Below are 14620 nucleotides of genomic sequence, written 5' to 3'. Positions count from 1 at the left end.
GTCCCCAGGTAATTCAGATGATTTCCATGTTAGCCTGACACCAACTTGGGAGAGTATACCCATCTTTAGCTTCAAGGAGGTGTCGGCCTACTTAAGGCACGAATAATGGTTGCCAAGCAACAAAGGCGGAGGCTTTCATCTCCCATCCTGTTGCTGCACAGTCTCCATCAGAGGCAATGAGGAGGAAAGTTAAGGAGTTGCTTTAGGTTGTTTATAATATCCTGTTTTAGTGCCGTAACCTGACTTGGGACCTTAGGGTGAAGGGCTGGTAGTAAAAAAACAACCCCAATGTTCCCATGCTCCTCTCTCAACATGGATTTGTTCAACACTGTAACAGTTCTCACACACACACACCACTAGGAGAGATAATCCTTCCACGGAGAAGCAAAACTAGGACTATCCCCTTTAATAAATTAGATTAATTGATTAGAAACCTTTTTAATCAGCTAAAAAGGCACCCTCGATTAATCCAGCAACACATTATTTTATCATTTTTTTTATTTTGCTGTTAAGGCTATTACATATTTATTTATATTATTATGCCTTATTATTAAAGTTATTTATTCATTTCTTGTTATTTGTATGTTGCTTTTCCAAAGGTAGCTCACAACACAACAGTATTGTTATTAATAAACATTTTAAAAATGCAAATCAATGCATTCTAAAGGCTAAGTGTTGTCTGCAACTCACTGATTATTCAGGGTAGACCTATGAAAATTAGTGAAGTTTGTCATATCCATTAATCTCAGTGGGTCTTTTCTGAGTAGGACAAACACTGGATACAGCCCTCATTCCTTTCAAAACAGCATCTTAAGAGAGATATTCTTTACTCCCTTCACTTTCATACAGGTGAGAATGCCTCTTTTTAAGATGGTGTCTTTAGGGACATAGGAAACCTTCCTGGGTTTTTTTCCTGTTTAGACCAGTATTGTCTACAGTAAGAATGGGAAACCTTTTTCAGCCCAAGGGCCACATTCCTTCGCAGGGGACCTTCAGGGGACCATACACTGGTAGTGGGCGGGACTAGAGGCAAAAGTGGGTGGAGCAATGGCTGTAACTCCAATACCTTTGTACACTATAGGAGACTGCATTCCATCCAGGAAAAAAGTACTTGAGGCTTTGGGTGCAGGGCCAGTGAGGAGCCTGCCCTGGGGAGGGTCCCACACGCCAGACAGAAATGGCTGGGGGTTCCCCATTTCAGCGGCCCTCCAGGGTCTCAGGGCATTTGCATCACTTGTCACCTGCTCCTTTCTTTATCTAGAAATGCCAAGGTTTGATCCCAGGACCTTGTTCAGTATTCAAAATATTTTCTGTTAAGTTGTGAGACTTCCCCTGTATGCACACACTATCTAAAGCCAAAAGGAGTACGATTCCCAACCCCATTCCAATTTTAGTCAGATGCAAGCACATTCATTCAGACTTAACATATTATTTTTTTTTAAATTGCTTAAAAGCCATCCTGGTGAGTAAATAGTTGTTGTTGTTGCTCATTATTAGTAGTAGTACTTTTATCTATGGGGGTGTTATTGGGTTGTTGTTTTTATTCTGATTATATATGTTATCTTTTCTGTGAACTGCCCTGAGACCTCCGGGTATAGGGCAGTATATAAACTCAATAAATAATAATAATAATAATAATAATAATAATAATAATAATAATAATCTAATTAATGATTATCTGAAGAAGTGTGCGTGCACACAAAGGTTCATACCAATAACATAGTTGGTCTCTAAGGTGCTATTGGAAGGAATTTATTCATTCATTTATTCATTCATTTATTTATTTATTTATTTTGTTTTGACTACGGCAGACCAACACAGCTACCTACCTGTAACTAAATCTAATTACTGTAATTGTTGCAACAATTTTAAGAAGGCAGCCCTAAGAAAAAAACCACACAATTTTATACCAGGAGTATCCAATGTGGTGCCCTCCGCTGTTGCTGGACTCCAACTCCCACCAGCCCCAGCGAGCAAGACCAATCGTCAGGGATGATGGGAGGTGGAGTCCATCCCAAAACATCTGGAGGGCACCACGTTTGCTACCTCTGTTTTATACTGTGTGGACTGGCTACCTCCCCCACTCTAAACAGAGTTGTTTCTTTCCAGGGGTGGATGAATGAAATGTATTTCTACGATCCAGAGATCTACCACCCATCGCTTACCCACTCTGTGTTTGTGACCTTGGAAGACACCAGCATGACGCTCTCCTACCCCAAGAGCAACATCCCCCGGCGAGCCACCTTTGAGGAAGAGGACTTCAAGGTGACTTTGGTTAGTCACCGCCATTATGAAATGATTGGCGCAAAGGTGAGACACAGATGGGCAAGGAGCTGAAACTACGGGGGCGGGGGCTCGCTCACAATAGTGGACTAGCAAACAGCAAGGGGTGGAAGGAAGACTAGAAGCAGGTGCTTGGTTACCTGTTGAGTAGCATGCCGTTGGCATTTCATACAAACAAGGCAAAGGCCAAAGTAGAAAACATGAAGAGGAGCCTGCTGGATCAGGCCAATGGCCCAACTAGGTCAGCATCTTGTTCTGACAGTCGCCAACCAGATGCCTGTGGGAAACAGGCAAGCAGGACCTGAGCACAGGAGCTCTTCTCCCTTCCTGTGGTTTCTAGCAACTGGCATTCAGATTTGCTCCAGCACTGCCAGGCTATTCATGCCGGTTGTTAGCTTCACGATTACTGTAAAATTTTACCGATGCATTTGATTGATGTTTCATTATTTATTGTTATATTGTTGTTGGTTGTGAACTGCTTGGGTACTCTCTGGAGTAAAAGGCAAAAAGAAATAATAATATGAAATTTTTAAAAAATATATATATTTTATTAGTTTGTAGTTACAATAATCCAAGAAAAGCCTCATTATAACAATGCCAAATGATAATACCATTAATAATGCCAATCATACAAAAGCCAAGTTATACAATTTAGGTGGCCCCCCCCCCCCGCATGCTAGAATTGATGTTTTGATGATTTACTATATTCCTGCATTCCAAAATCTTATAAATTTCCATTGCACTCCAGTCAGAATAACAAACCCTTATACTGCAACTGCAGTTTTAATGACTTCCATTCACATTAACACATTAAATGATTTATAGTCCTACAGGTGAAGCATTTAAACTCTTTCTTTGTTCATCTTGTGTGTGGTAATTATTCTGTCCATAATGTTTCTTCCTGTCCTTGTAGTATATTATGTCTATCTTTTGTCAGTCGTTGCTGTTTCCATAATGCCTTGAGCAGAGCTAGTGTTCCACTGTTGTTTCAAAAGTTCTCCATGAAATAATATTATGAATAAAATCGTGGTCATCGAATTGTAGAGTTGGAAGAGTCCCAAAGGGTCTGCAACTGTCTGCAATGCAGGAATATAAAAACAGTTGATCCCCTAGCCTAGGACATTGGGAGCCAATGCCATGCCTTCCAAATCCTACACAGCTCCCCCCACTCATGACCATAGGTTGTGTTGGCTGGGGCTGATGGGAATTTTAGTCCAGAACATTTGGAGAGCACTGTATTGGCTACCTCTGCCTGAAGCGATATCTTTGCAGCTTGGTACTACTGCAGCATATACTGAACAATTGCTAGTATGATTTGCAGTTTCCTGAGAGTTTACACCTTCCCATGGTGCTCTAGGTCTTCCTCTTCCCACCTGGGCTGGCTCGCAAGAGGATGTGGAACAAGAAATACCCCATCTGCATTCTCCTCCCAGAGCAAGACGACTTGAGTAGCAAAGGCTCCAGTGAGCATGACTTGGATCACTCAAGAGAGAAGGCTGTGAAGAGAAGGCTGTCTCCAGTCCAAGAGACCCCTCCAACACATCCAGCTGAGCCCCAGGAAAAGACTCTCTACCTCTTTGGCAGGACAGGGAGAGACAAGGAGGAATGGTTCCAGCATCTTGCAAGGGCCTCCCGGGCAGAAAGCTGTGAGCCGCGTAACACCGTCACAGGTGAGCTCCAACATACCCTCCAACATTTCTCTGATGAAAATAAGGACGTCCTGAGGAAAAGTGGGGCATTCTGAGATCAAATCAGAAACTGGGACAGCTTCTGTAAATCTGGGGCTGTCCCTGGGAAATAGGGACACCTGGAGAGTCTGCTCCAATCACACACAAAAATGTGCTTGGCAGAAGCCTTTCTCTCAGATTCATTTTAACTTGGGTATTTTAAGGGGGAAACTCCTGAGATGCTGTTCACAAAAGCAGTGAGTCCTGCTAGCTGCGTCTGGGAAGATGTTGCCTCAGCGAAAGCTTAGGGTTTTCTGAGAAGGGTTGCAGGGCTTGACCCTCCAGGGACTCCACCCCTCTGGAAAGGCTGATTATGGCATTTAAAGGGCCTGCGGAATAGCCAACGGTTCCTGCAAGGTGGTGGAGCAGGAGAGGCGGCTAGGAAATCATTTTCAGACATTGTGGGGGAGTCATGTCCTTAGGCTGGTGCAGTGTAGAAGGGCTATTCCTCAGGTGGGGTGACTGGTGCATCCTCCTCCAGCCAGCACTGGGTTCCTGAGGCAGGAGACATTACACCCTAGTCCCCAAATCCTCAATTTTTGCATCACTTCCTTCTGCTTTTGCTAGCCTTGGGAAGGGACAAACTGTAGTGCAAGCGCTAAAGCCGGGAGAGGAAGGAGAGTATGAGCAATGGAAATGCTTCAGTGTTCCCTTTGGCATTGGAAATTGATCAGATATTGCCCACACGCTCATAAGACTACCATCTAATTCATAAGAACAAGACATTTGCCAAGAAACAGAAGATAAAGATTTTCAGAAACCTGAGGCTAAAACCATGTTTCCTGCTTTAACCGAAGGCAGCAAGGCTCTAATCTCCCCCTCTTTCTCTTGGTCAGGTTTAAACCAGCTCAGCCCATCAGGAAAGGGGACATGCAGCAGTGGCAGCAGCAGAGGCAGCACTGATGACCTCCTTTCTCTCATCAAGCCCAAGGACCTGGTTGTTAATGTCCGGGAGAAGCTCCTTTTGGATTACAACATGTACATGTCCCGAATAGTCCCAACAGGGACATGTTCCAGCCCACCCGAGAGCCCCTCCCACAGTACGGCAGGCAGCCCAACACCCAAAAAGGTGAGAAAACCACTGAGATTACCAGGTAATCCAGAAAGAGGGAAATGCTTTCAATATCATCCCTCGGGGGGAGGAAGGCAGAGGGGTTAAACACTCCCTCCTGTTAGTCACTTGTCCCCAAAACTGCTTGCATTGTTTAAAAATAAATAAAAGGAGGTCATTGCACATTTATGTATACTGTCTAGTTAGGCCCTTACGTCCTCACCCTAAATCAGGCTTCCTCAAACTCGGTCCTCCAGATGTTTTGAGGCTACAATTCCCATCATCCCTGACCACTGGTCCTGCTAGCTAGGGATCATGGGAGTTGTAGGCCAAAAACATCTGGAGGGCCGGGTTTGAGGAAGTCTGCCTTAAATCAAAGGTAAGCCTTAGCACATACAATGGCTTTTGTTAAATCAAGCAGAATTTGATGCCAAATGAAGATTACAAATATGCGGCAGATCTTTGGCAAACCTTCAGTGACTCTCTAGTGAACACTCAACAAAATTAACAGAGGAGGGAGAATGTTTTGGAGACAAACTCTGTTCAGCTTTTGGAGGAGGCCAAAGAGGATAAACAACATCATTTACTTATTTTTTTAGAAGATCTATAAACCACATGATCAAAGAGCTCAAAACACAGCCAAAATCCACAAATTAATTGAAAAGCAAATATGCATGAAACCATTGCTATTAAAACACAGATAATTTGGTAAGACTTTCGAAACAAATATAGGTAGCTGAATTATATGGCTAGGTGGGCTTACAGAAACATACCGTATTTTTCGCTCTATAACACGCACCCGACCATAACACGCACGTAGTTTTTAGAGGAGGAAAATCCGTAGGCATGCCACCCGTAGGCATTCCCTCCATAACACACACAGACATTTCCCCTTACTTTCTAGGAGGAAAAAAGTGAGTGTTATGGTGCAAAAAATACGGTAAATGTTTTCAGCAGGCGTCTAAAACAATACAGTGAAGGTGCCTGCCCAATCTCAATCTATTGTCAGAAATGTTTTAGAGCAATAACACATGTTATAGCACTTACAGGTATTTAGAATGTCTTGCTCTTGGATGATCCTATACAGAATTTAAGAGACATTGCAGTACTGCGACTCCCTTTTTCCTTCTTTTCAGTTCTTTGGGGATACGAATGTCACGAGTGACACAAACACGGCTTGGGCCAATGCGTTGCTTGGGAGAATGTTTTGGGACTTTCTACGGGAAAAAGTTTGGGCAGACCTAGTTTCAAACAAGATTCAGAAGAAACTAGGCAGAATCAAGGTAAGGAAATTGGCCCATTTTCTCTTCGCCTCTGTTTCTGTGTCGAAAGCAGATGCTTTACCACTGAGCTGTAGACCTTCCCTTTAGGAACCTAGGACTCTTTCTCATACTGAATGAGACCCATCTAGCTCAGTATTGCCCACACTGACTGGCAGCAGCTCTCCAAGTTTTCAAGATGGGGTTGGCCCCATATGCTGGCATTTCACTGGAAAGTAGTCTTTTGTTTCTGCCTTTCTTTGACTTTCATTCCTGCCAGATTGTTGTTGTTTCTTCTTCCTCTCTTTTGGTCCAACTCAGCTGCCGTACTTCATGAACGAGCTCACACTCACTGAACTGGACATGGGGACATCCATCCCACAAATACTCAGCACGTCAAGCCCGACCATCGATCACCGAGGTGAGCTGTAGCAGCATGCAGGGGGGAAACAGATTTGCACTGCCTCCCTCTAGTGGTGGGGCTGTATATGTTTCCCCGCAAAGGAGTGTTTCCCCAAATATGAAAGACAAAAAGACAAAGTCACAGGAACATAATACCTGTTTCACATTTGTGAGAAATCAATCTTTTAGTGTGGCGGCATCTACGTTTTGAAACTCTCTGTCTATTGACATCAGGCAAGTGTCGTCGCAGTGCTCTTTTCGGCATCATCTAAAACCTTGCTTTGTTTACACAAGCCTACCCAGACATATAGAATATTGATGTATGTTTTAATCTGGTTTTAGGTGATTGCCGATTTTATATCGCTTTAAAGAGTTGTTTTTACTTTTTTTTAAAACTGATGATTTTATTGTTTTATTCTCTTTGCAAACCGCTCTGAGGGTTTTCCTTTACAGTCAAGCAACGTATAAATGTTATGAAATAAAAAGATTAAATAAATAATCAGGAACCCAAATGACAATGAATTTAAATATATAAGCAACTATGCATGTATGTGAGTATATGTTTGTATGAAATATATAGACACTGTATGTGAAACAATGAAGTTCTCCAAACAATGCTTAAGATTGAGGGGGGGGGGGAATGAGAAACTGAGAGAAACCCACATTGACAGAAGGGCTCATCCCTCCTCAACAGCCATGCACATCTCCATTTGGCAGTGGTCACCTCTGTCCTCTTCTCCACTCTGCAGGGCTTTGGGTGGACATGGAAGTGACCTACAGCGGATCCCTGCAGATGACCCTGGAAACGAAGATGAACTTGTACAAACTAGGCAAAGAAGCCCTGGGAGAGGACAGTGGAAAGGCAGAGGACGGCAGGGAAGGGTGAGGCCAGCCTACCAGCCCAGCACCAGTCCGAAGAGTGTTAGCTCCCCATTCTCAACAAATCTGGCCTTTAATTACAAGAGCCTGGAAAATCGTGATATGCCGTAATAGCCTCTTAGGAAAAGTTTGGATTAGGCGACTCCATTAATGGGGGCAAAGGATCTATTTACAGGCCTGGCGAGCCAAGCGAAGGTTACATTTCAACCAGATAAAAGCAGGCCAGGGGACGGCAGGAATGAGAAGCAACTTGTGCTCTCTCTGAGAGATTGTGCTGAACCATCTGTTGGATGGGATCATCAACCATCTGTCCTCATCTGCCACAACAGGAGGCAGGACAGCTGGAGAATTATTGGTTCTAGGAAAGAGTCCATCTTTTAATCAAGATGGAGATCTGATTTTACAGGGTGGTGAGGACTGTTACTGTCTCTGGTATGTATTTGGCATTAGTAACTTTTGGTGAGTAAATAGCTGGAAGAAAGAGAGGTGGGGGCTTGAGAGATATTACCTAATGGCATTGACACCTACAGGCTTTTATTTTATTTTTGCCTTTTTGTGGTTTGGCAAATGTATAAAATAACACATTTTTGCACCAAATGCACCTTTTCCCTCTCTGGTTGGTAAAAGGAGCTCAGTTTCAAGGTGCTAAGAACAGGAGCTGGAAATCATTAGGCAGAACTGGTGCTTTCATTAGATCGAGTGAGGCAGCTGCCACAGGGAGTTGAATTTGGGTGTGACGTACCTCATGATCGTATTTTTATAACATGGGACTAACAAGGCGATACAAGCAATTTCCACACACCCATTTCTCTCTCCAGCAGCTAATGCAGAAAGCACAAGCACAATGAACCTGAGAAAATGAACCTAGGAGGATGGTAGGAAGAAAGCCAGGTGTTCCCTTGCTCAGACTCAGTGGCCGAGGGTGTTTTGCTAGGCGGGAATGCTACTCCACAGACAGAGATGCTGGTTGACATGAAAGCTCCCCAGCCATTTCCTCCCGGCTGCTGAGAAACTCCCTTCTGGACCTCATCTGCTTATGTAGGTCACAGTCACCAGGATGCACCTTCTTAATCCCCAGGGGAAAGGAATTACATAGCGCAGGCAGTCCCTGACGCACACAGCATTGCGCAAGGGCAGGCCTTCCTTGGCCTTTGCAAATGGCTTGCGTTGCTTAGGGTCCTCTCTCTCTCTCTCCCCTTGCAGTGTGAAGCCCCGCTTAGTCCTTCTGGCTGACAGTGATGCAGAGTCCTCCAGCGCTGGGTCCTCTGACGAGGAAGACATCCCCAACATGGAGCCCTCAGGGGTCCCAGGAGAAAGGGGTACCCCTCCTGGGGCTGAAGGGTAAAACCAACTAGAGACAGCACAGAACAACCCCCGACAACCTGTTGCCCTCCAGATGCTTTAGACGACAACTCCCACCAGCCCCAGCCAAGCACAGCCATTTGGGACTACAACTCCCATCAGCCCCTGCAGCTATAGGGCAAAAATGGGGAGGGGAAAGCTATGTACCCCACCCAGGGGTGCTGGCTCCTGGGGCCAAGCCCTTTTGGACCCCTCAAATATTTTGAGGGTAGGTGCTGGGCACCTCCAATGTCCAAGGAAGTGCAGAGGCAAAACCTGGAGCCAAGCGTAGTGTGGCTCCAGTGACCGGCTCCTTCTCTTCCTCCTGCCATGGAGGAGGAGGGTTGAAGCAGCCTCCTGCCAGTGGTGGCACCAGGAGGAGGGGAAGGAGAAGCCAGCTGCCATTGAAGCTGCGTGGCTGCCACACACAGGCAGCTCCTCCCAATATCCTGATGTCACGTGCATCAGTGTCATGACGCAATGTCAATGTCACACATGATGCCACACATGCGGCATTCCCCCCCCCCCAACGCCTTCGCAAGCTGGTGCCTCTGACCCCACCTTGAGCTCCTTGGAAGAAAGGCGGGATATTAATGTCATAAGCAAATAAACAAGCAAACTCAAATCTACACTGACCAAATTGCCACTTTCAGCAACTTTGGGGTCACATACTCAGTGTTCCTTGATTTGGGCATATGTCCCTTGCCCAAGACTCGCCTATGTTTCGTGGGCCAAGGCTGACCCTGACTATGTTTTCTCTCAGCCACGTCAGCGGAAACAGCACCAGCCGGAAGATCCTGCGCTTTGTGGACAAGATTGCCAAGTCCAAGTACTTCCAGAAGGCCACCGAGAACGAGTTTATTAAGAAGAAGATAGAGGAGGTCTCCAACACCCCCTTGCTCTTGACGGTGGAGGTCCAAGAGCTGACAGGCACGCTGGCTGTGAACATCCCACCACCCCCAACTGACCGAATCTGGTAGGAAGCTAGAAGGCAGAGAGGGGAACAGGCCTCAAAGGGTTTGCTGGGGCCTGTACTGTGTGACCAGACTGGGGCAAAGGGAAGGCAAGTGAGAAACCCTTGTCCATCTAGCTCAGCAGAGCAGGCTCTCAAACAACGGCAGTCCGGGTAGCCCAGAGAAGTCCACAAGATGGTGTTGCAGAACTGGGCTGCGTATATTCCAGGCTACTTCAGTGCTTCATCTCTCAGCAAAAAAATAATCACTGGCGGGGCAGGGGCATGCAAGAATGTAAGGATGGGCTCATTGCAATGGTTGCAGAGGGAAAGGGAGAGTCTACACGAGTCTTTTCTGCCTCCCTGCTCCAGGTACAGCTTCCGGACTCCACCACAGCTGGATCTGAAGGTCCGCCCAAAGCTGGGGGAACGAGAGGTCACCTTCATCCATGTCACAGAATGGATCGAGAAGAAGCTTAAGCATGAATTCCAGGTACCTGTCTTTGGAAATAGGCCAGGTTCCAGAAACAGGCTAGCTGGGCTCAAAGTAAGGAATGGAGTCTAATAAGTCATTCGTTACCACAAGATTTGGTTATAGAATCATAGAATCATGATGGCCACCTGGTTAGCCAACTTTTCTGAAAGCGATGAGACAGATTGCTGAAGGATAGGTCTGGCTAAGGCTGTTTACCAAAACAGCTGTGAGCACAGGAAACCGCCTTGTACTGAGTCTCACCAGTGGTCCATCTAGCTCAGTATTGTCTACACTGACAGGCAGCAGCTCTCCAGGGTCTCAGACAAGGAGTCCCTCCCTGCCCTACCTGAAGATGCCAGTGGGACCTGCTGCATGGAAACAAGATTCTCTACCACTGAGCTACAGTCCTTCTTTCTTGGGGAATAGAAAACAGCCTTAGCCCAAGTCAGACCATCAGTCCTTCTAGCCTAGTATTGTTTACAATGACTGGCAGGGACTTTCAAGTGTTTTATGCAGGGCATATTCCCAGCGCTACCTGAAGGTGCTGTGGGAGATTGAACCTGGGGACTTCTGCATGCAACACAGGTGTTCTCTTATCAGTGGGCTTTTACAGTTCCCCTGAATGGAGTCTTCCTGTTGAATCTGCCATGTGATGAAAAAAGCCTGCTGGGGGGGGATGCTGGTGGTGGTAGCAGAACCAGAAGTGGGTTTTACACATAGAGTGCAAACTCTGTTGTGGCACTGAAAACTTACTGAGCTGAGCATTCAGAGGCACCTTGTCCCTTACCGTATTTTTTGCTCTATAAGATGCACTTTTCCCCTCCTAAAAAGTAAGGGGAAACGTGTGTGTGTGTCTTATGGAGTGAATGCAGGCTGTGCAGCTATTGCTGAAGCCAGGAGAGCAAGAGGGATAGGTGCACGCTGATCCCTCTTGCTCTCCTGGCTTCAGGGATAGCCATGCAAAGCCTCTTGAGTACAGCTGGAGCACTCCTGCCTCTTCGCTCAAGAGGCTTTGCGTTGCTTTCTTGTTTCTTGTTTTTCTCCCCTAAAAACAAGGTGCATCTTATGGTTGGGTGCGTCTTATAGAGCGAAATACGATAATTCTGAGAAGACAGTGTCCCACCCAGCCACTATTGTGCACCTGGCTGGTGGGTCCTGGCGTTCCAGTAAAAAACCACAGCCAAGCAGAGCCTGCAAACCTGAAGAACCTGAAGGCTGCCTATCCTTGGTGTAATGGCATCAGAAGATGGACTAAGCTGTGGCACCCATTAGAGAGAGGAGATGGAGCTGCCCTGTTCAGACACATCAATGAGTTTCCTGCAAAGCGCATTTCCACCATAGGTTGCCTCCAGACTGCTACCGCCTCGCAGGAGGGTTTGAAGCACATACTGGAGCTCTAGGCTTCCACATTGAAAGTGGATCAAAGTGCAACAAAACCACTTTAAAAGCAAACAGACGTATACTTCTTGTGGTTTTGAAAGTGACAGAGAAATGCACTGGAGAGAGTGGGTGCTCAGTAAAGTCTGGATCAAACCTCAGTGTTAGCTTTGTGGAAGTATATCAAGATGAATGCTCAATAAACAGACGCTGGAGAGGCCCATAGAGAGCACAGTTCTCAGCAGATCATCTCCATTATATAGATCACTTGGCTGCACCAAGCCTTCTAGAGGCATTTTTTGCTTGCAGAAAACTTGGTGGCATATTTCTAACCTGATTTCTTTTCTCTCCCTCCCACCCCTTCAACCCCTTAGAAAATTTTAGTGATGCCAAATATGGACGATCTCATCTTACCCCTCATGCATTCTGGTTTGGAATCCCAGCTGCCCACAGAAGGACACCAGAAGGAATTCCCAGGAGAGGGCACAGCAAAATTTTGAGGAACTGCCCACTGGTGGGTTGGCTGGCTCAAGATGCTTGATGGGGTCCTCCAGGATTATCAGGGCCTGCAAACCCATCATCACCCTTGAGCCACACTGCTGGTCTCATCTCTGCTGGCTCATCTCTTCAGCTTGTCGTTCAGGGGCTTCTCTCCAGCAAAAGAGGTCCCCCACCCATCCTTTGGATATTTCACAGGGTACATTTCTCAGTGTGGAGGAGATACTCCAAGATTCTCCCTTACAAGCACCAGATTCCTACCAGTGCAAGGAAGAATTTCTGTAGTGCTTTCATTAGCTTTGCAAAGAGGGGGAAAATGTAGGGGAGATTCCAAGCCCACTTCCACCTAGGTCCCGTCTTTGCAAATAACAGCCATGTTAAGCATCTTTTAAATGTCAGAACAGTCATTAAAACTGAAGAGGCCAAAGAAAAGAGGGGTTGACAAGGAAAGAAAGGGCTCTTTCTGCAAGCAGTCTGAAGTCCTCCTATTTCCACCCAGGTTTGCAATGGTGGGGAGAGAAATCCCAAAATCTGAACATCCAGCCTCTGAGTGAATCATCTCTCTGACCTCCTTGCTACTCACAAGCCAGAGGAAAGGAAACAGAGAGAGTTAACAGTAGAAGCGTTTGTATTTCCCTCGGGAAGGCATGCAAGGAACCTGTGAAGAACATCACACAACTCTTTACTCTGTGAAAATTCTCCCATCTCCTGATAAGGGGAGGTTTAAGGGAATTCAAGCCTCCAAATTGATGAGGAAAGTGTGGAGTGCAGGTTGAGACCAAGCAAGAATGTATCACCACTTTAACAGTCAAGGCTCCCCCCAAAAAGAAGGAATCCTGTGAACTTTAGTTTGTTAAAGCTGTTGAGAATTGCAGCTCCGTGCAGGGAATAGGGAGTCTCCTAAGGCACTCTCAGTGAATGGGGTGGAATAACATACTGACCACACAATTTACGTAATTCATTACGTGGCTTTTTAAAATTCAAATCACAAATTCGGAAGAGGGTTTTTCGGCAGGAAAGGCTCAACCTCCCCTCACCCTGGCTATGCCCTAATTGTGATCCAGAACAGCACCATCCCCTTCCACGGCTGGTGACTGATTGCGAAGAGAGGGGACTGGTGCTGCTGACCACAGGGATTTAAAAACATACTCACAATTGCATCTAGACTAATCCTTAGGATGCCTGAGCATGTGGACTCTGCAGCTGGGACACTCCAGGGCTGGAGGCTGTGGCCAATTTCATGACAGTCTTTGGTGGGGGTGGGGAGGAGGTTTTCAAAGCTCCACAACGTCCTTCTTGGAGGTGTGCTATTTACTGCTGTGAGATTAGAGACTATCGAAAGAGGCAACCAAGGAACCATGAGTGGAGGAACAAGGCAAGTGTGGCTTCTGGAGGCTTAGCCCTGTTATCTGAGTGCTAAAGATATGGACTGCCTATGTTAGAAAGAGAAGCATATTGTGTTAATTCTTGAAACCTTTCCATGCTGTGCCGCAAGTGAGGCAGAAAGGAGAGGTGGCTCTCCTTTCTCAATAGTTATATATACCCTCTGCCTGCCTAGAGCACCCCAGCCCACCTTTGCAACCCTGCCTCTAAACCAGCCTTCCTAGTACCTTCCCACAATGTTGGACTACAGCTCCCATCAACCCCAGCTAGCATAGCCACTGTGGACTACAATCCCCATCAGCCCCAGCCAGCATTGGTGGGAGCTGATCAGAGTTGCAGTCTGAAACAGCCTAAGGGAACCAGGTTGGGGGAAGATGCTCTAAACCCATGTCATGTCCCAGGAGATTTCACATCAGGGAGATTCAGCAATGCAAAGGAAGCTGAGCCGGTCGTGACAGCTCACCCGGCAGCATGAAGTGGGTTTTAGAGGTACTGATTCCGTTTCCCATGCAATAAAACATTTTAACAGAGCAATAGCTTTGGAAATTCGTGACAATGAAATGGTCACAACTAATCAAAGGGCTTTACAAACCATGGATGACGTGTGAGCCAGAGGCAACTAGAAATGATGGGGAAGGTGAAGGGAAATAAAGGTTTGCATCGATTCCTGGGGGTGTGCTTGCTTTTCTTATTCCTTGTGTCTCTTGCATTTGGTCTCTGTCAAAGTACCCAAAGAGGCAGAGCTGCTTGTTCTGATGGTAAAAGCTGTTCAACAGTGGAATGGACTTCCTCAGGTGGTGGACTCTTCTTCCTTAGAGGTTTTAAGGCAGAGGTTGGATGGTTGTCTGTCATGGATGCTTTAGTTGACATTCCTGCATTGCAGGGAGTTAGATTAGATGACCCTCTGGCACCATTCCAACTCTACAATTATACGATTCTATGATTCTAAGTCCAGATGATGCTATAAATGCATGGCCCTGAAAGACTTCTGAG

General features: G+C 46.1%; 1 protein-coding gene across 7 annotated transcripts in view; it reads left to right on the top strand.

Annotated features, from left to right (window-relative positions):
* Positions 1-14291, top strand: part of LOC310664641 (testis-expressed protein 2-like) — a 31881-nt gene extending 17590 nt beyond the window's left edge. For all 7 annotated transcript variants that reach the window (XM_083413975.1, XM_083413972.1, XM_083413971.1 and 4 more), the window contains 10 exons: positions 2110-2310; positions 3641-3953; positions 4847-5079; positions 6198-6344; positions 6642-6741; positions 7472-7604; positions 8805-8942; positions 9706-9918; positions 10267-10387; positions 12121-14291. In XM_083413975.1, coding sequence (XP_083270101.1) covers positions 2110-2310; positions 3641-3953; positions 4847-5079; positions 6198-6344; positions 6642-6741; positions 7472-7604; positions 8805-8942; positions 9706-9918; positions 10267-10387; positions 12121-12246 — 1725 coding nt within the window. In that variant the 3' untranslated portion in view covers positions 12247-14291. The remainder of the gene's footprint in view (positions 1-2109; positions 2311-3640; positions 3954-4846; positions 5080-6197; positions 6345-6641; positions 6742-7471; positions 7605-8804; positions 8943-9705; positions 9919-10266; positions 10388-12120) is intronic.
* The last annotated feature ends 329 nt before the right edge of the window (positions 14292-14620 follow it).

Source organism: Podarcis tiliguerta (genome assembly GCF_965153285.1).
Source record: "Podarcis tiliguerta genome assembly, chromosome: 14".
Lineage (NCBI taxonomy): Eukaryota > Metazoa > Chordata > Lepidosauria > Squamata > Lacertidae > Podarcis > Podarcis tiliguerta.
This window is presented reverse-complemented; position numbering and strand designations above follow the sequence as displayed.